Raw genomic sequence first — 21,443 nt, 5'->3', positions numbered from 1 at the left:
CTATGGCGGCGGAAGCAACTCTCTGGCGGTTGGCACATGCGGCGCTACCGGTGCTAATCATTTAGGTCTTGGTTTAGGTCGTTTCCATATGCTGGCGTGAGAATAGGCTTAAGATCTTTGGGTCCTTCTCCTATCTTCCCGTCCCCCTCTTATTTTCTTGTTTGGGTTCGTGTAAATACTCTTTATTTCTCTTGATACAAAGATGCGCATCTTGCGTATTCCCAAAAAAAACTCTAAATTTCCCTGACTTCTCTCTATCCGGGGTAAAAAAAAAAGTTCATTTTTTCCCCTATCATCTATCAACACCTGCCATGCCTTGCCTGCCTGTGTGATTTTTCACATAGATGAAACATTGGGCCTTATTGCACGGACGAGTTCTATTATTATAGAATCAAAGCACCTACAAATTGATTGAGCATGCCTTCGTTTGTTTTCTCTTGTAATGACAGGATATTCAGCAGCTTATAGTATCTTTTATGCCACTCAGAGATGCGGCTAGAGCGAGCCTTGTGTCAAGAAACTGGAGAATGCTCTGGACATGCCACCCTAATCTGTGCTTTGATGGCACCAAGCAGGAGCCTACTGATGAGGGTACTCTCAAAATTGACCGATGGTACTTCTCTAAGACAGTAAATCATGTTGTCCGACGCCACAAGGGAATAGGGTTAAATAAGTTCAGCATCAACTGTGACCTCAACAAGGATGAATTCAAACATATCGATGGCAAAGGTTATAGATGTTAACCTACAATCTCGGCACAGAAACAGATGGCCAACACGGAAACATCTGCTAGAAGATGTTTACCACTTCTCACTTGATGCTTTGGATGCTAAGCATGACCCTGCTCTTGAGTCTTTGTTCCTAGCTGTTGTATCAATAGAGGTACATCCAAATATTTCTGGTTTTACCATGCTCAAAAGGCTCGCGCTGCAGTATGTAAAATTAGTGGGGGATCTTCCAGACTTGCTGTCACGATGTTCTCTTCTTGAGGACTTGGATATCAGTGTGTGCACTGGCGTGGGTGATTTGGTAATACCATGCCAACTTGACAAGCTTCAACATCTGCGGATTTGGGGTACGGAGGTGCAGATGATTGAATTTCATGTTTCCTGTCTTACGCGTTTTGGGTATAGAGGGGAGGCAATCTCAATCATGCTTCATGGTTGCCCAAAATCAGTGAAGGCAACAATCGTATTTCTTGAACATAATCAACTTGACCATGTGTTCACTGTGCTTCCAAGTGCTTTACCTGTCAAGGAGCTTAGCTTGGATTTACATATGTACGACTATGACCTAGGACAGGTTTGTCCCTTTGTTCCAAGGAATTCATCTTTTGGTTTGCCTTTTTGTATATTTGTTTGCTTGCTTGGTAGACTGCCTTACCATTTGTTTGGTTGTCTTTCAGGTTCATACATTGACAAGACCACGCAACATGTTTATGCATTTGAGGCATCTGAAGTGTGAGGTATATGTCTTAACTAGTGCTCCGAATACTTATAAGGGAGTTGTTCAATTGGCGCACTACTTGGAATTCACTCCTCTACTGGAGGTGCTAGAATGGCATGTGAGTATTGATCCATTTTACCCAGTCATATTAAGTGCGCTATAATTCCTTTGCCTTCACTCATTTTCATTTGAGATTATGTACACCTGTTAAAATTTTTAGTGCGGTTTCAATTGCATTCAATCTATCTATGATATACTAAATGTTTTTTAAACCTATAATAATCAATGTTTGAAGAAAAACAAAAATGAATTGTGTTTTTCTGTCGTTCTTTTCCTTCATTGCACTAGAACCAGTGGGAATTAGATCAAGCTTTCATTGTTTGTTAGAGGAATAAAAACAAGAATCCAACTAAATGGAAATTCTTTTGGTAAATGTGTGACTTTTGATGCGTTAGATACTTTTAGGTAGTATTTTTCGTGTGATGCATAGATTAAACAGCTAGAGCTTTCATGTTTTTGTGCTTAGAGTTTACAATTATGCAGATGTATTATTACAAGAAGTACAAATGTCGGGTTCGCAAGACCAAGGTAGCAAGGGAGGACTATCGCTTGAGCCGCCATGATCACCTCAAGACGGTCTACATGAGCGGGTTTCGGTGTTACCGTCCTCAGGAGGAGCTGGTCTATTTCATCCTTGAGAATGCCGTTGCCCTGGAGTTTATGTCCATTGAACCCCACACAATATTGGCTGATGATGATCACTGTGATTTTTCCGACATTGCTGAAGACAAGAAGATCAGAAAGTGCGCACGCCGGACGTCAGCGTGCTTCGGTAAACAAGTACAGGTCAAGAAGAAGAAGCTCGCCCAGTATTTTACAATGTAATTTGCTTTAGTTTTTGAAATTTGTGAACATTTTCAGAAATAGTTTGATCTGGATCCGCATTTTCAGAAACAGTATGTTTTATATATTTGCGAATCTTGAAGCATTGTGCATTATAGTTTTAGCAGTGGATGAACCTGCTGCCTGCTCTGAAAGAATGAAGTTCTCCTCCAAGAAAAACTGGCAAAAATATGCTGCTAAATCTATAATCATGAATGGGATACATCACGCAAATACAATGTTTGAATTGACATCACCAAGATAGCGTCGATATCACTGAGCTGATGATCATCAGGAGGATCACAAGCGAATTCCTGCTCATCGTCAAGCTCTCTGCATTTCCAGTGAACGCCATTGTTGAGTAGGTAGGTGGCAAGCCTACTGCCTCAGGATTTCCACCAGATTTTAGGCTGCATCAGGTTGCAATCATCGCAACATTAGCAAATAAAAATGTACTTAGTTTTATATTAATTAACCATAATTGTAAACAGAAACTTTCTAAAAATTAATTGTAAACAGAAAAAAAAAATTTGGCGCCATTGTTGTAGCCAAAAACGATATATAAACTAGCCAATTCTGCAGACGACGCCCGAGTTTTCTTTCCCACAGAGACAGAGAGAGACACTCTGTTTTGTTCATACTAAACTTGTTCAAGTGATGCGTGGTGCATGCCAGCACTGGCTGTCACGTTCAAGTGATCGATGCACCAAAATGATTGAACTAAAAAATTATATCAGCAACTTGTGCTGCAAAACCAATCAGGAACAACACGGTTAAGATGGACGCAATGTCCCGATTGAACCTTATTTGGTTTAAAATTTTTGTCACGACCCTAGGCGTCTATGTCATCCAAATTATGTAATCTCGAGAAAAAGTTAATCAAGGCTTGATTAAATATCTGATCATTTTCAGGTTGTGATTTGTCATTCGAGTTCCTGTGGAGTCACAGAAACTAAAACTTATTACCAATGCCAACTAACCGAAGACACAGACGAACAATTTTTTTCTAATACCCAAAGCGTGTTTCTTTGATTAAAATTAGAAAAGCAGACAAAAAATATAGCCAGCAAATTTTTATCAGTGGATCAAGACATCAATTTTATAGTTATTAGAGTGAGAACCGAGAGGTCTCCCACCTCTAATCTCATGTACGTGTTAGATGGCGCATTCATAGAAGTGGTGTGTGCACGTATACGATTTCCGTGTAATCGAAAAGAAAAAAAAAATAAGCCTAGAAACGAGACGCCGAAGTCAACCTAGTCAAAAGCTTGGTGAGGATCCTCTACCATAATATCACTGTCAATGACAACACTGATATATCGGTCTCACCCTACTATTATCTTACACGTCAGTGTCTGTAGTAGTAGTGCCATTATGATAGAGGGTGTGGACCGTATAGGCTATGCCAAATGGCATGCACATGTACACGACGTGCCATTGTATAGGGCCAATGTGAAATTGAAAAAAAAAAGCACGCATGCATGCATGCCAAGACGTGCGTGCAGAAATATTTTGTGATCAATTTACCTGGACATGCCGGGGCAGAAGACGACGTCGTAGCCGCCGCCGGCGGCCGCGCAGGTGAACGTCGACGTCGCGTCGTCGTACGCGTAGCTGTAGGCTCGCGGGCACGCGCCCTTGAAGAACCTCGAGTACGCCGTCGCCGCGCACGTCGCCGGCGACCCGTGCGCGCCGCTGCAGCAGTACTCCGCCGTCCCGAACGCCTCGCACGCGCTCTTGCACGCCGCCACCGCCCTCCTCGCTGCCGACGCGGCCACCACCTGCAGCTCCGCCGGGCACGACTTGTTCAGGTCCATCACGCACCCCGTCACCTGGCAGCTGCTCCCGTTATTACTCGCCGCGCCGCTGCTCGCCGGCGGCGCCACAAGCATCGGCAGGTTGTACCCGTCCACGAGGCTGACGTCGTAGAAGTCATCGCCGCCGCCGCCGCCGCTGCCGCCGGCGAGAGTGAACTCCGCCAGCGTGGCCGGCGGGGCGGCTCCGCGGCCGGAGCACTCGACGGCGCCCGAGCCGCAGTCGCCGGTGGCGCAGGTGAACTTGCTGGAGGAGTCTTGGCCGCAGAGCGTGCGGCCCCAGATGCGGCCGGACCAGGCGGCGGCGACGGAGACGGCGAGCGTCTGGCCCGGGGAGAGGGCGAAGCCGGTGGTGGACGGCGGCGCGACGCCGGCGTTGGAGAGGATGCCCGGCCACACCGTGTAGCCGCACCGGTTGCTTATGGTGAACGTCGCAGCCTGTGCTCCTGGTAATATATTGATCACAATTGAGTTCATCTTGATCAGTGATTTCTTGCTTAATCAAACAACATTTCGAGCACTGAATTAGAGAAATTACAAGCAAATCATGTGAACAATTAAGCTTAAAAACAGATAGCTGCGTCGTCCACTGAATTAAATTACAAATGTGCATATGCTTGATGATTTTGTTTTTGAGCTAAGCTTACCTTGGAGCAAGGAGAGGAAGAGTAGTAGGGAGAGAAAATGGAGAAGTGCTCCCATGGATGAGAAGAGACAGAGGAGATAGTGAACAAATCAAATGCAAAAATTTTGATTGTTCATGTCATGATCAGCTAGATAACCAAGCTAGCTTCTACTGGGCTTCACTATTTTATATCATTTTTCTAAGGAAAATAGTTCGTCAAATGAATGGATGGGTCTTTCCGAGAAACCTACAAGTTGTTGTATAAAGAAATTAAAGAGTCAACATGCGTGTGATGCGTTGCAGAATCAATCAGAGAATCAGAGAGGTTAAGACATTAAACAGATAGTACAAGAAAGGTTTAGTTGCGAGTAGGTGAGCAGCAAAAATTGTTGTATACTCGATCGTTTATACGCGAGCAGTAGTTGTGCTCTGTCAGAGATGGAGATGTCAATGCTATTCTGTTTTGACTTATGATCTGTTGCGTCAAAAAAAACTTATGATCTGTATATGTGAGGTGAGCCGTTCATCAGACCTCACCTATATCTGTATAGTAGCTAGCTGTATAGTGTATATACAGTAGCTATAAACAACTGGGCTTATATAATTCAAGATGATTTCAAGTACTATCATGTTTGTTGTACTGCAGAATAATATTGTTCAGAACTCAGAATAATAGCATGCATATGGTCTGAATTAAAAAAGAAACTCTGAATCCGATCGATCTATATGCACGTGGCATCATGTGATTGGCTGTTGCTGACTTGCTGCGATGATGCGTTGTGATGCTGTCCTGTATCTTGGCATGGCAACGGCTACTGCTGGCGAATGAAACCGAAAAATTTGGTGCAAGAGATTTCAATTTGGTGTCATGAAAGAAATTCATGCTAAGGCCTGAATCCTGGTGGGCCGAATTGTAGGCCTCCCAAACAAGCCCGAGACTGCATCGCCTTCTGTTCTGTGCTAACAGACATCATCTGTGGATAGCACTAGCAGAATCATCACAAAATGGTTGTATTGGGATGCATTTATCCCATCTTATGGTTCACAGGAAAAATTGTCCTCCCAGTTAATCGTAATTTGCAGGTGTTCTTTACACAATCCTTTTGATCCTAAAGATGATTTCAAGTGAACAAAATCCCTTTTTATAATCTGGTCATACTCTGTTAAGTAGTAGGCGTATACTGCTTCTTCTTCAGCAGTTCAGTTCAAGTCATGTTTTTTTAATTTTTTGGAAACTAGGTCATGTCTATATTTTATCTTATTCAAAGTGCAGAATGGACAGCGTATCCTGTCTCTGACACTAGAAGTGATGCAAAAACTAGAAATGCTTATTCAGGTAACTGCAAAAATTAAAAAACTTGAATCACCAAAGATACACATTCGAGTGTTCTTCAAATTAGTACTCAACGATGATGATTTGAAAAGGAAAGAGAAGAAACAATAGTCTCTTGATCATTTACAGTTGAGAGAGACAGAGCTAAAACCTATTATATAAACAAGCTAATCAGCACACAAAAGAGTTCTCTAAAATTGCCTCTCTTCGTGTTACAGCATATACACAGGATTGTAGGAGAAGAACCATGCATTAGCGGTGTTATCCCCACGAAACGCCGGTGATCACCGCAGTACTCGCCGGCGCGGCAACACTTTGCTCCGCCGCCGCCGCCGCCGCCGCCGGCGGGATGGGGGTATGCTTGATAATACCGAATACTTGAGGGTCCCATAGGAAAACATCCGCACTGCGCCTCTCTTTTTGGCTCAATCTGCGCCGCACAAGTCGATCGAACGGCCGAGATGGTCGCGGGAGGACCTTGTTGACAATAGATGGTAAATGGAGGGCTCCTCTGCAAATATCTCGCTCCGCTTCCTCTTTTCCTCTTCGATCTGGGCCTTCTATGATGGATCCGACGGCCGACAGAATCCCACGTCACTCGCCGGCAAACCGCCGTGCCCGACGGAGCTCCGGCGGCGGAGAGCGCGGCGCAGTAGGGCAGGGAGCACCGGAGTTGTGCTTCTGCCCTACCAGCACTGGTCCGTCTCCCACGTCCGCCGCCGGAACGACGACGCAGGCGCCCGCCGGAACGCCGACGCCGCCGGGCCGGCCATGGCGCGGTCGTACCGCGCGCGCTCGTCGGGGTTGGCGAGCGTGGCGTACGCGGCGTGGAGCCGTATGAAGTCCTCGTCCCCCGCGGCGCCGGCGCCGGCGCCGGCGTCCGGGTGCACCTCCCTCGCCAGACGCCGGTACGCCGCCTTGATCTCCCCCCTGCTCGCGCCCGCCCCGACCCCGAGCACCTCGTAGTGCGTCCTCGCCGCCGGCGCCGCCACCGCCAGCGCCGCGGACGCGCGCACCCCACACCGCCCGCCGCCGCCGCCGCCACGCCGAGCTCCGGTGACGCATCCCCAAGGCGCCGCCGTGGATGCAAACGAAGCCATGTTTCCTTTCCTCTGTTCACTTCTTGAATTTCTTGAATAATTCGGAATGCGTCGTCGTCGTCGAGTCGATGAGATCAGAAAAGAAAAGAAAGGTGAATTATTTATAGGGAGTTTAGGGGGTGAGGAATTTTAGTGGTGCCACTTGGACGTTGAGTTCTTGATCTTATCTCTAGAAGAAATCATTTTTTTTTATTTTCTTAGAGGATTATGTGATTGTTTGCTGAGTCAGAGAGTAGTATGTGCATGTCCTTTTCTCCTTCTCCATGGCTGTTGCTTTCACAGTTTGGCGCCATGGTGGAGACCAACCTTCCTTCTTCCACGGTGAATGGTATCCATGGTGATCCATCCGTCCGATCCGAAATCGACGGTCAGGATCGTAGCCTCATAGTTTTCCCCAGTAATTTTCGCAGAGGCCAGCTGATCTCATGAGAGGCCAATGTGCTGTGGTGGATCAGATCATTGCTGGAGAAGGTGATGTTTTTGGAATGATTTTGGGGGAGGGTGATTTTCTTCTTCTTTGTGGTTATCTGGATCCAGTGCTTTTCGCCCACTAACCGGTTGAAAGTTATGTTTGTGATGACAAAGACATGACATTTTTTCTAGATTAATTTTACATTTTTTTTCTATTTGGACACAGGGACCATTTTTCTTGTTTATATATGCTTGCATAGCTATACCTCCATTAAAAAATTCATAGCTAAAAGCTACTTGTATATTTTAAAACAGATGTACTGCTATTGTCTTATTTAGAGAAATATAGAACCCCTATCGGATATGCTGCATGTTAATGTATTATAACTTGTTTAGAGCTGTCTGGGGTTATGCACTATGCATGCACATGCCTGACCTTGTACAATCCCATTAGTGTATCTTAGATTCTAGAAGGCTGGCATCTGCACCGACAAGATTCACATACAATATTTTCATTCTAGAACCCAATTGACATAGATGTATCATCATCATCATATACAGCATGGGGATCAATCGACAAGGGCCAGGTTGGAGAAAAGTTGCTGTCAATTATCCTTTTCCTCTAGAACAACTCTAGGACACTATTCATCTTACGGCTTTGGCATATTGGTCTCTTGGAAAGGAGAAATCCAAACGGGGTACTAAACCTGTGGGCTGTGGCCGTATTAATTAATTCGGCGGGCGGGTCGACGGCGACGGCGAGCGGCGGAGGAGGCGGTGGTCGGGTCTCTCTCGCCGCGTACAGGTGGGTGGTGGACATGGACGTCGCTGGAATGAGCTTGTGCGAGAAATGCTGCTGCTATATCTGCATCTGGATAAGATTGCTGAGAGACTGGAGAAAGATAATCTTGCTGGATAAACTTGTTGGACCCGGCTGCAATTTGTGGCCAAGACCTCTTCTCAGTTGTCAGCTTCATCGTTTCTATTTTGTTTGCTCTACAGCTATTATTAAGCAGTAAAAAAGATTTATACGAAACAACTACTGAAAATAGTTTATGAGTAAAATTTTTATGTTTGTTTTTATCGATCTAAAAGTCACTGTAAAAAATAAACTAAGATTAAAAAAACCCCTTAGAATCAACTTAAAACTAAGTTTAATTTAAATTTTAGTTGGAGTAATCTAAAAGATAAATGATGGGAGGCCAGCTGCTACAAAGTTCGGCCTGTTTGGTGGAGCTTAATATTCTGAGAAGCAGTTGTTGAGAAGCTAGCTGGTGAGAATCTGAAGAAGTTGGAAAACCTAGCTTTTGGCTTCTAATTCATTTTCTAGATTCTACAACTACATATTCTAAGAATCTGGGTAAAAAGCTGGACTGTTTGGGGGAGCTTCTGGTAACTGGAGATTCTATGAGAAGCTGCAGCTGCCAGAAGTGTTAGATGGATCTCCCTCCCCAACCCAACGGCTCAAGGTGGCCTTCACCTGCGTCCTGATCAGGGGCGCCCAGCCCAATGGCTGGTGGGCCCCCGTCATCCTGCGCCATATAAAGAGGGATGGAGGCCGGGGCGGCACACGACACGAGGTTCGCTGCCGCCGCCATCTCCACCCACAAACCCTAACTGATCGAGAGGGGGCGCAGCCAGTGACGGGAAGTCTCACCGCCGTACCACGTCTCGTCGTTGACTACGACCGCCACTGCCACGACCGCCATCACCGTCGAGCACACCGTTGCCGCCGCCCACGTCTAGCACGCGACAACAACGATGATGTCCGGCGCCCCTTCATCCTCCAACACCTCAACCGGTCGGTCTCTAAACCCTCTCGTTTCATCTCTATAATGTTGTTCATCCACCCAAGAGTACTACCCGACTAGATCTAAACCTAGGTGATCCTAGAGAGAACCCTAACAAGAAGCTCCCCCAAACAGGAGTTTGATAAGTAACACTATAGGAGGGGTCGGAGATCGGCTTGGCGTAGAGAGGCGCAGCCGATGGCAGCGGAGGCCGGCTCGGCGCGGGCGGCGGAGATGGAGACCGGCTTGGCGCGAGAGGTGCGGCCGATGGAGGGAGGCCGGACTGGTGCGAGAGGCGCGTCCGGTGGAGGAGGCCGGCTTGGCGCGAGAGGCGCGGCAGGCGGTGGAGGAGGCGACCTCGGTGCGAGGAGGAGCTGCCGGTGGGTGTGGTGCGGTCTTCGACGCACGAAGGCTGGCCGGCGGGGGCTGCCGGTGCAGGGGTCCCACATGTTGGCAGAGCTTGAGCGGTGGTGGAGCATCGGAGCGTTAGTCGTGGATTTGCAGGTGGTGAGCAGCGGTGAAAACCTAGCCCGGCCTTGACTGGACCGACATCGATGTTCCCCCTCCTGAGGGCGTTGTCGTGCTGTCTCACCCCTCAAGGGTGCTTGCCGGGCGTAAGCCCAGTCTTGGCTCCTTTGAGCCCCGACGGACGGCGGCGGTGGTTTTTCCGTCGCTTCTCTTCTTGAAGACGTCGTTTTGTCATCCCCTCGGGGGCGATCTCGTCTGTGTTCCTTTTGTTGGTCTAGTGGCGGTCGGTCATGCTTAGCGGCGGCCGGTCCGGTGATAGTTTTCTCCCGGACTTGTGTGTTGGCGCTGTCGGTGTGTGGGTGGTGGTTTTCTTTTTCTTGTTCCTGGTTACAACCCTCCACGGTTGTAATCTTGTAATTTTTTCCTGCTCTATCAATAGAACTTCGCAACGTCTCGTGCGAGTCGTTAAAAAAAAAAACACTATGATGTAGAATTTTGTGCTGAAACTTCCCCTTCACATTGCACAAATTGTAAGGCAAAAGGAGAGATGGGAACGAGGCATAGAGCATCACTTGTGATCTTGCTATATTTCCACTCAAACTCAGGGCTGTACTACTAAGCTATGTATATATGTACATGTAAGAGAATATATAGGTAGACCACACACATTTACAAGATATATATACGATCAATCAACCGTAGGAACACCAAAAGAATACCTATTTTTGTGCAGCATATACCTAACAAAATGTGGGGGATGTTGGGTGGTAAGAAGTCAGTCTATCTAACCCATCTATTACATCCAGGTCCATCGTCTTGTCAAGTTCTGAAGCTGAGTTCCTACCGAATTCCCTCGCCGGCGAGCTGCCATGGCTCCGGCATGAATCCCAGGTTCGATGTGCCTTCTTCCCTCTATTGGGTGGAGGCTCGCAGCTCTTGCTCCTACCGTAGCCCGTCCTCTTGAAGCTCAGGTGGTCCAGCGTCTCGCGTTCGGACTCCGACAACGGGCTCGAATATGTGGCGTTGTTCACTGGAGATGTGTTGAGCTTGGATTCAGGTTGAAGATCCATTCCCTTGCGGGATCGGGACGGGTCGTGCTTTGAGGACTTGCTCCCATAGCCTCTGTTCTTCACCTGGACAACTAAATGGTGGAGCAGCACCACCAGATCGAGCATGTATTGCTCCGTCTTTGCCTTATCGGCGTAATGAAGTGTCTGGACACGGGTGATACTGAGCTGGGAGCCTGATTTCTTGTTCATTTCGCAACTAGAAAATAGCAGTATGTTAGGTTATGTTGCAAGGAGCAATACTTGGTACTATTTTATCTCATGTTATATTATCAATGGAAATTCCAAGGTATATGATAAGCAAATCACGATTTGATACTAACCCAAGGTTTGCCCATTCGCCGACCCATCCAAAACCTTGATGTGCTCTGGTAAAAGTATGAAAACACAAAGGAATGAATTTTAGGGAGAAAATAACCCTAAGCTCAGAAGTCAGTAGGACTTTGCAACAAGTTCCGCCCACCTTATTGTATTTTCAGCAATCGGTAGAATCCAGCGAAGAGTTTTCTGCATTTCAGCTTTAATTTGAGCTACAGTACGCTGCACATAATGAAAACAGCATACATTTATCAGTTTGCGGGCTTTGGAGACAACTGGAAATATAAAGTCCTCAACTTTGTTAACATGATATATACAGAATTATTATCATATTAAGATTTCAATCTACATGGACTATTTTACTTTCACCTTTTTCAGGAGCAAAATATGCTTATGGAAACTAGCATGTAACAAGATCTTATTAGTGTTGAGCTAGTCATATCTAAATACTACTACTGCTTCCATGTGCATAAAGAATATAGGAAATGAACCGTTTTACCACCACAGGGCTGAAGAGAACACAAACCTCTTCTTGGGCATTAACTGATTGCAATCGCGATCTGAGAGCTGACTTCACTGTTACTGGCAGACCATGATACAGATTGTCCCTAGCACTAGGAGGAAGAGAGAGTGGTCTAGAAACCTGCATAATTACACATTGTTTTGAGAACTTTGACTCTATATAATCAATCAAGTATCAGCTGTAGTGGAGATTAAGGATTAAACATCTAGACTTTGGTAATACAACCTATGCACTATGGTGTTGGAACTAGTACTCAGTAGCTAAGAAACTAATAGATACTTTATACTGACCAAACATAAAATATTCATTACAACTGACTGTTGTAGTTAACTTAAGGAAAATGAATAAATGAATGATTCATCAACATAATCAAAACTTTATGCAAATGCTGAATATTAAGATTATATATAGCAAGCATGTGAGCTATGGAAGTGGGGCATATCCAGCAGACACAGTAGACTATGAGAGCACTGAGTCTTAAGATCAGATATAGCAAACGTGTAGACGGTGAAAGTGGTACATCCAGAAGGGACGAAAAACATGGGTATGGATCATCAAAAGTCAAAACAACTTACAATATTTTCAATTTGATTGATTATGTTCGCATAATGTAAGGCTAGACCGCAGGAACCTAGTCTTTTGTTTTGAGCTTGCTCTGAATTGAAAAGGTCAGCACCTACAGAAACTTTTTTAATTAGAGAGGTGTTAGCATATCGTCGCACAAATTTTAAGCTACTGCAAACCATCCAGCTGAGTATCACCTACCAGCTTCACTGAATGAATCCCGAATTTGCTTATGTAAAAATACGACAATATCAACAAGCTTCTCCACAATCTGGATAGACAATGACAGAATTCAGTGTTAGCATTCTTCAAAATGAAAATGTGTGGATATTATGAGCAGAGTATTCATCAAATCTCGATTGCTTAGCACTGGGACATAATCCAATAAATGCAAACACGTGGTATGAAGTAATGAAGCAACAGAGCAAAATGTGGCTTAAGGAATACCGTCTCTAAAGTTCGAGACCACAAAGACTTCTTCTTGAGAGTTTTCACAAGCTTTCTCTGGCGCTTTAGTTCACTATGCAAGATCATAACACTCTCTGCCAAGAACAAGAAGATTGAAAACAATAAGCATCACCATTTTCTATACTTTGAACAACATTGTGTGAAAGAAGCAAGCATAAAAAAGAAGACACACAAGGAAAACCACTTTGTGACCGAATAGGTTACATGATACGTCTGTCCATTTTAAGTATTTTAAAGAGCAATCTACAGCACGTCACTAATTAAGGTGAGTTAATGGAAAACCCTCTTGCTTAAATTCTAGCATCTATCAACAATATATTTTCTTAAAAATGACATCAGTATAACTGTACCACGTCTGGCTGCTGGCACTGACTCTTCTTCATGAAATTTTCTTTGAAAATCCTGCTCAAACCTGTCCAGCGCATGCAATTCATGATAGAGTTCCTGCAATTACAAAACAAGCCCATCAGCATATCCTTCCAACCAGCACCTCAAAACTGTGGTTCTATGTTATGCAACGAGACTTAGTTCTTCATGATAAGATATTAAGGCCTAATGAAAAATTCTTGAATCCTGATTCCTACAGCAGTTTAACCATTCAATAATTTGAAGGGAGAATAATAATAATAAATTAATGAATCCTACATCTTGACTCCATAAAAGTTATAAGTATTATCAATTACATACGGCAAAATACAGAAATTATCAAGTGATACATACAGAAGTATTTTGAGCCAAATTGATCAATTGCTGGATAGTAGTTTCCATATGCTCTTTTGAATGATCCTGAGGCGCAAAATCTGTCGTTAATCTGCACATCAGAATTCACAGCAACAGCATAGTGTTAAGTACAGGAAGTGCTGATATGATTGTAAATAGCATCTTAAATGAAAAGCATACTTCTCAGATTCTTACTTGTCGAAATAGCGTCCTAAGTTATGCCATGTTGGGTCTTTACACAGGTTACCAAATCGAATTACTTCTCTTGAAAAGATGTCAAGTTCATCCCTGTAGAATCCCATCAAATCCATGTCAGCCAATCGCATTAACAACAAAAAAAAAAGGAACGATAGGACAACTTCCTTCTTGAACCAATCATACCTTTTGTCAACATAAGCAGTATACAATAGTTCACTGGAATTTGAGGAGACCAATATTTGCACTCCATCTGAATGCAATATTTCTTCCTTCAATTCCTTTATACTCGTGTCGGAGCAAGATCTCCACAAATTGGAAGCTTTAGCTATTGTGTTTGCGACTTCAAATGCTAAAATACAGACTCTATTGCCTCGATTTGTTCCCCCAGAGAGGAATCCACTGCCATGATTTAAATTTGTCATGCTACTCCCGAGGGTATCTAACACCTCGACAGCAGCAATGCTGGCTCTTCCTAAAAGTGTACCTGTTTCTGGTACCTGTCACAACTTAGTATGTCAGAGTTAATATGAAAGGAAAAGACTACTCTTATCTTCTAATGATATAGTCTCCGCTTTTGCTGCCTTCAATTTCCAATAGAAAGACAACTAGTTATAGCACAAACAAAGCAAAAGGAAGAGCGAGAGAAACGTATTATCCCCTCTAAGAAGAATAATATCAGATGTTTCGTCGTAACAAAGAACCTAAGAAAGAAGGTATATTTATTTGAACTAGCAGTGCTTTTCCTGTCAATCTTATTGCAAAATTATGAAACAAGCCAATTTGAAGTGCAAGCTTTTCGATGAAAACATAGACTCAATGAATGAAACGGGTGAAATGAAATAAAATGGGGAGGTCACTCCTCTAAGGCTATTCCGTAGTCCTTTCACTTTGGGGGAGATGGCCTCCTTTCATTTTTCTGATGATATATAGACGATCACCCCTGATGCGCATTGGCCAGATCAAAGTAGGCTGCGCATTGGTGTATTTCTTAACCCGATACTTTAGTAACCATCTGTCTATATCTTTTTCCATCTCCAGGATGACTGCCGAATCACTGGGTGCCTGAATTATAACACTAGTAACACGCTGAGAGTACATAAACAAAGTCAGCTTCTTTCCAGTTATACAGTCTGTACTTTGTCTCACTTATTAGCTCCTGCACATTTAGTGTTTTCTTCCAAGTAGAAGCTAAGCAGATCACTCATGTCTTTGCAAGAAGAAAAGTGAAGGATGTAATTTCCCAAACTCCATGGTTGGCATGGAAAAGTGGTCAGCAGGAAGGAACAAAAGCAGAAGCTCATGGTTGGGTCGCTGGCTTGACCAGTCCAAGAAGTAGACTCAGGCTGACAGCAACGTGAACGTTAAATAAGCACGGCAGTTCTTCACTTATCTGAGCAAAAGGACGGAATCCTCCTCCTATAGGACAATAGTGCTTACAATATGATAAACCAAGGGCCGCCAAGATTGACTCTGCTGCATCCTACACGGACTTGATGAATTTTTGTGTGTGTAAGCTGTTGGTTTTCACTTGCTGTATGTATTGTTGTGTCCCTCTCTTTCCCCTGATCCGCTTAAAGAATTCATGCAAAGATGCAGTGCAGATTCCCCACGGTTTGTGAAATTCTGCATCCTCAGACCACTGCCAATCTAGTTTGATTTGAGTTAATCAAAGCGGAGACTGAAATACGAGAGAGCAGCTTCAGATGAAGTCCCCATGGAAGCCTTGACAGCGAAAGGCAGCTCAATTAAAGCTTCACAGTGATGCTCAGTTTGACGGCTTCTCTGAATTTCTGAACACGGCGGCGAGAGAAGAAACGCAGCAAAAAATAACATCAAATCAATAATACCCCCAACTTGTGATTTTGAGGAATTGGACGTGGAAGGCGGATTGAGATTTCGAACCCAAACAAAGCGCTCCGTTTGCGGCAACGCGTGTTTGGTGCATCAAGTCGTGGAGAATTCTCACCGGCTGGCTACCTAACTAAGCAGAAACAAATCGCGAAGTAGAGAGCAGCACATGCAGCTGTCCGATGGAAGTTGCAGGCAAGCAGGGCGGAGAGTTGAGCTGAAGCACATCTCGATGGATCGATGGAGCTCGAAAATTCCAACACATGCAGCACATGATGCATAGAAAATTACGGTGGTGGTAGTAGTAGTAGTAGTAGAGTACCTTGTGGGAGGTGAGTAGCTTGGGCGGCGGGATGGCGAGCTCGCCGGAGTCGAAGTCGCCAGGGCCGTAGCGACCCCGGCGCGCCTCGTAGGCGGCGGCGAGCGGCTGCACCGAGCGCGGCGCGGCGTCATCCCGAAACCGCCTGGAGCACACGCACCCCATAGCTCTAGCTTAGACGTACAGGTGCTACTAGTAGTATCTCAGCACGTATCAGCCTCGTCGGCGGAGCAGCAAGGTTAGGTTTCGCAGGTGGCGGAGGTTGGAGTGAGGGAGACGACGGTGGTGGTGGTGGGAATGGATCGGATCGGCGCGCGAGATTGGAATTGGAAGGGAAGAGCAAGAGGAGGAAGAGGAGGGAAGGAAGACCGAGAGACGAGTGAGTCGAGGAGACTAGTTGTGTTCTGTCGTCCTGACCATGCTGGTGGTGCTCGTCGTGTTGCGTTCGCATCCTTTGACTTGTTCTCTCTCCTGCGCCCACGCCACGCTCACGTACGCCACGCGCCTCCCCCCCACCCCCCCTTCTGTGTCTCTCTGTGCAAGGCCTATTCGGTTCTCCACTTCTCCACCACAGTTTACCGGGGAAACTATTTTCATCATCTCCTTAGATTACATGTCACTTAAATAGTTATAAAAAAATTAAAAAAAATTAAGAAGATATATTAACATGCGATATATCACTCTACAAACATGCATATTCAAATTTAGCTTCTACATCTCGCAACGAAAAAAATTTGCATGTTTGTAGAGTGATATATCACATGTTAATACATCTTCTCAATTTTTTTCAAATTTTTTCATAACCATTTGAGTGATGTGCAAACAACAAGAGGATATCCTCTCGAGGGGTGAAAATCCACTCCCCAGTTTACCACTGCACTAAAAATTATGGGGCTCTTTGGTTCTCTACCTTACTTCCTCCGTCCCATAAAAAACCAACCAGTACCGGATGTAACATATCATATCCAGATTCGTAGTACTAGAATATGTCACATCCGGTCCTAGATTCGTTTTTATGGGACGGAGAGAGTACCTACCAAATTCTTGGCATGTTTTGGTATTACCAATTTTTTTGGTAAGGTAGAGATTTATTATACATGTTTGGATTGCTACTAATATGTTGCCAAATGTTGATGATACAGAGAAGAAGGCTCTAGATTAGTGCCAAATTGATCATAGGCATAGCCAAACAATTTGGTTTCAATCCAAACCTATACTATTACTATTCAAGGTACCAATAAATTGGCAGGGCACATTTTGGCATCAATCCAAAATGGTCATATATCAGATTTACTCCTTCAGTAAAAAAAGTCTAACCTAAAATATCAAATTCGTTGTAATAGGATATGTCATATCCTATATTAGGTTGGATTTTTTTTAAGGAGAAAGTATCTACTTACTACTACTATTTTTGTTTTATATTATAAGTTGATGTTAAACTTCTTTGGATTTAACCAAAATTTTAAAAATATAGTAATATTTTTAATTAAAATAAACATAGACATATTATCAAAATGTATATTTAATGTTAGATTTGATGAAGTTAATATGATGTTTTAGATGTTACTATTTTTTTTTACAAACTTGATTAGAAAAATCAAAACAACTTGTAATATGAAAATGAATGGGGTAAATTAAGTCGATTAATTTCTTGACCATCATTTAGAAACTTCAAAATATTAATAGTAACCAATCTTTTGTTTCAAAAGCTTAATATCGGCCTGTAGCCTAGTGGTTACAAGAGCCTCAGTAGCACCTGAGGTCCTGGGTTCGACTCCCCGTGGGAGCGAATTTTCCAGGATTTATCGGCGTTGTGCTTTCAGTGGTAGGCGACGTACCCGTCGACAGCGAGGCGGCTGTGGTGACTTCGTCAATCTCTCCAGGATTTGCCGGCCCAGTCTTCGAAGATGCTCGTATGGGTAGGGTTTGCGTGCGTGTGTTCATAGGGGTGAGTGCACGTGCGTTGTGAGTGTCTGCGTTGTACTGTGTAATTCTAAAAAAAAAAGAGCTTAATATATAATTTGTTCTCATAGAATAAAAATTCTCTAAGAGATATTTTTACTACTACTGCATACTCCTTCCATTCAAAATTAAAAGAATCAATTTTTATTATAAATTTACACATAGTCTATATTTAGATTTGTTGTTGAAATTATTTTTTTTTTGATGAAGGGTGTACTGTTACAGATACAGCAAGATTAAAAAGTCTTGCTGTGAGTAATACTGTTGCTGAATGTTTTTCCTCTGTTATTATTAATTTATATTATTATTGTCGATGGTAGGATTAGACCACGTATGCTAAATTGCTGGGTTTAGTCTCCGAACGAAATGGTAGTTATGTGTGCATAGTTGAAAATTGGATTTGGCTTCTTCAAAACCGAAACACGCTTAATTTTGACCTTAATGCAGGTACCATCAATGGAAAAAGCGCACGTGTCCTTTGATCACAAACAAAAGTCATTGTTCTCCTACTATAAATAGGACTGCATATGCTTGTCAAATGTGTAAAGTATATACTATCGGTTTAGCTTTCTAAAATCTCATTAATACTATGATATTATCATTGTTATTACTTCCTCCATTTCACAATATAAGTCATTTTAGCATTTTTCACATTCATCTTGATGTTTTTTTTTTAGAAATCATTTTGATGTTAATAAATCTATATAAATATATATAATGTGGAAAATGCTAAAATGACTCACATTGTGAAACGGAGGAAGTATTATTTTAACCATCAACCCAACAGTACTCTCTCATTCTTCTGGTTTACTCTTCCTCATAAATTTTTCTCCCCATATTAATGAAAGCTATAGAAATTTTTAAATCCTTACCTTTTTTTTTTCTTTATGCCGAAGAGAGTATATACTGCAGAGTAGGAGTATGTCATGTTCTTTTTATTATGATTTTTGTTCTTAATTTAGTGTGAAATTTATTATACCCTCCGTCCCAGAATACAACAATCTAAAACCGGATGTGACTACGCTATATTATAAGACGGAGGGAGGCGTTCCATCCAGTTATTGGTTGCTATATCATATGACAGAGGGAGTAGAACAGTAAATTGATACGGATGAAGTAGCTGGCAAGCATGTATAGGAGTAACTAATTGCAATCAAAGCGTTTGTGCTTACCAACCAGTATTAGGCCCTGTTTTTTTCAGCTTGGGATTATTATAATCTAGATTACTGAGTCAGATTAGTATAAGCTAGATTGTTATAATCTGTAGTAGAATAAGCAGTTAATTGTTTCTTTCCTACATTATTAGAGCCTAGATTATTGGGTTTGCAAGTCTAAAGAGGGAGTGGGTGGCATGGTGGGTAATTTTTCACCCAATAATCTAGAAAAAGGTCATCTAAATGAGCTTATCAGATTATAATAAGCTGTGCTCCAGATTATAATAAGCTACTTCAATAAGTTGTCTGTTTCTTTCAGCTTACTCCCAATAATCTGGATTATAATAATCCTAAGTTGAAAGAAACAGTGCCTTAGAAGCCATTATATTATTCAGCACATATTAGAAATCGATCATGACAAGTGAATATATATTTGAACCAGCTCGGTCAGTGTCATTAGTCGCACGGCAAACGGAAGTTTAAACGAACAGAGATTATAACTAGCTAGGTCTAGGTGGGCACATGGACGATGTTCTTAATTAGGTCATTAGGTGAATCATCTCAAGAAGTTAAGTTAAGTCTGTTTATTTAATCCGGTCAAGGATTGCAACCGTAATAATGTGTTGACTACTCGTACATCCAGCTGCTAGCTTGCAAATATAAATTGTCGTGTCACATCCCAACAACAACCACACTCTGGCAGCAGCATCGTCGTAGAATTCAACATTGCACACTGCAGAGGTTGTTTCTTTTCGGTTTATTTTTTTCCCCATATGTAGTGGTCATACACAGCTGGTAGACTGATCTCGATATTTTGAAAAGGAAAAGGAGAAATATTCCATGCATGTAGTAGTTGTTTGTATGTACTATACTGTTGCAATAGTATATTGATTTTTCTCCCATTGGTGTATACAAATACGAAATTCATGTGTTTACTGTTGCACTATTATCTACAAAGGGCTACCAGAGCAGGTACAATAGCAGGCTATAAAGCCAGCTATAAACATATTTTAAGGAGATAAATGAGGAGAGAGAAGAGCAGCGGGCTATAGACTGTAACACAGGCTCCAAGACGCTGTATGTGTATGACATATGGGACTAGATATTAATAGTGTACTATTGTATAAATGAGCTATTAGATTGGCTATAGATGATTTGGAGCTAGTAGTTGGCTATACTATTAAACTTGCTCTCATTGTCGGGTTCCCAATCGACACTAGAATTTTAGCAATGATATGATAACTCATGGGAGGAGGAGCCTTATAGCTAGGTAGGTGTTGCAGAGGTCTTTTTAGTCCCAGTTAAGATTATTAACCAGCAAAGACGACACGTATTATTGCATGCTAAAACTATTAAACACAACTAAACATGTTGTATCAAGATAGATTTCCCATCTAAAGTATTATGGACACTGTAAAATCAACACTAGTCTCTCTAATCACTTTAGTGCCGTACCAAAAATAGGTTTCCCGTCTAAAGTATCGTGGATACAGTAAGACCAACACTGATAGTCTCCTCATTAATCAATGCCGATTAATACTGCCGACACTGATGGGGTATTATTAGTGTCAATCCTTGAACACATAGATAAGATTGGTTTTTTCTTTATGGAGTTGTACTTGTGACTTGTGAGACACGCACTCCCTCCATCTTAAAAAAATCAACTTTGTAATAGGACGTGACACATTCTAATATAACGAATATTAATATATAGGATATAACGAATATTAATATATAGGATATGTTATATTCTAGTACGATGTTTTTTTTTACGGAGGAAGTACGGTGGTGGGTGGACGTTATCTGTGCTGGTTTTATGCAAATCAGCGCTGGTCAAGCGGTCTAATTAGTGGAGTCTTGTGGATGTGTTGGAATCATCATATTTATCACCATCTCATGCATACATCATTGCATCCATGTCGATTATACTCCCTCCATTCACAAAAGTTACACCTATTATTTTTGTCACAAAAAACAAGGAGAAATTAAATCATTTTAGATGTTACAAAATCAAGAAGTGAATGCAAGCATGCAACCAATGAGTATTTAGATGATTTCTTGGATTCTAATCAAACATTTAATTTATCTTTTCATTTAAGTTTTGAATGTATAAAGACTATAAATAATAATAACTTATTTAGAAAAACTCAAAGGTGAGATATTTCTAACTTTTATGGATGATGGAGGGAGTATATTCTTTTCATAGCATCGATGATCAACGATGGCCATGTGCGTGCGTGTCAATTAGAGTGTGAAATTGATTAAGAAGCAGGAGTAATACTGTACTACAGATGATTAATTAGTGCATGTGAAAAGGACTAGCCCTTGTGCCGCGTGATCCGGGCCGTCCGATGCCGATCCCATCCCAATATCCATCGTCGATTGGTCAAAGTCGTTGGATTGACTAGTCCAGCCGGTATATGTACAAGTCAG

At 42.8% G+C, this 21,443-nt stretch overlaps 3 protein-coding genes across 4 annotated transcripts; all 3 read right to left on the bottom strand.

Annotated features, from left to right (window-relative positions):
• Positions 1-2,401: 2,401 nt before the first annotated feature.
• LOC127776532 (pathogenesis-related thaumatin-like protein 3.5) lies at positions 2,402-5,092 on the bottom strand. Its single transcript, XM_052302941.1, has 3 exons — positions 4,790-5,092; positions 3,856-4,588; positions 2,402-2,738 (listed from the first exon to the last, which is right to left on the bottom strand). The coding sequence occupies exons 1-3, from the start codon at positions 4,842-4,844 to the stop codon at positions 2,582-2,584; spliced, it is 945 nt and encodes a 314-aa protein (XP_052158901.1). The 5' UTR covers positions 4,845-5,092; the 3' UTR covers positions 2,402-2,581.
• A 1,060-nt stretch (positions 5,093-6,152) lies between these two features.
• LOC127776533 (chaperone protein dnaJ 11, chloroplastic-like) lies at positions 6,153-7,280 on the bottom strand. Its single transcript, XM_052302942.1, has one exon. It carries the CDS (start codon positions 7,198-7,200, stop codon positions 6,787-6,789), a length of 414 nt encoding a protein of 137 aa, XP_052158902.1. The 5' UTR covers positions 7,201-7,280; the 3' UTR covers positions 6,153-6,786.
• A 3,134-nt stretch (positions 7,281-10,414) lies between these two features.
• Positions 10,415-16,325, bottom strand: LOC127776531 (protein PSK SIMULATOR 1-like). 2 transcript variants are annotated; one of them, XM_052302939.1, is made up of 12 exons: positions 15,898-16,325; positions 13,911-14,224; positions 13,725-13,817; positions 13,530-13,620; positions 13,160-13,253; positions 12,789-12,883; positions 12,543-12,612; positions 12,353-12,462; positions 11,781-11,897; positions 11,400-11,476; positions 11,260-11,304; positions 10,415-11,135 (listed from the first exon to the last, which is right to left on the bottom strand). In XM_052302939.1, the coding sequence occupies exons 1-12, from the start codon at positions 16,057-16,059 to the stop codon at positions 10,610-10,612; spliced, it is 1,794 nt and encodes a 597-aa protein (XP_052158899.1). In that variant the 5' UTR covers positions 16,060-16,325; the 3' UTR covers positions 10,415-10,609. The 2 variants fall into 2 exon arrangements, with proteins under 2 accessions (XP_052158899.1, XP_052158900.1); XM_052302940.1 differs by having other exon boundaries at positions 12,353-12,453.
• Between the last annotated feature and the right edge of the window lie 5,118 nt (positions 16,326-21,443).

Source organism: Oryza glaberrima, chromosome 6, assembly GCF_000147395.1.
Source record: "Oryza glaberrima chromosome 6, OglaRS2, whole genome shotgun sequence".
In the NCBI taxonomy this organism is placed as follows: domain Eukaryota; kingdom Viridiplantae; phylum Streptophyta; class Magnoliopsida; order Poales; family Poaceae; genus Oryza; species Oryza glaberrima.
The sequence above is the reverse complement of the archived record's forward strand: the minus strand, read 5'-3'. Positions and strand labels throughout refer to the sequence as shown.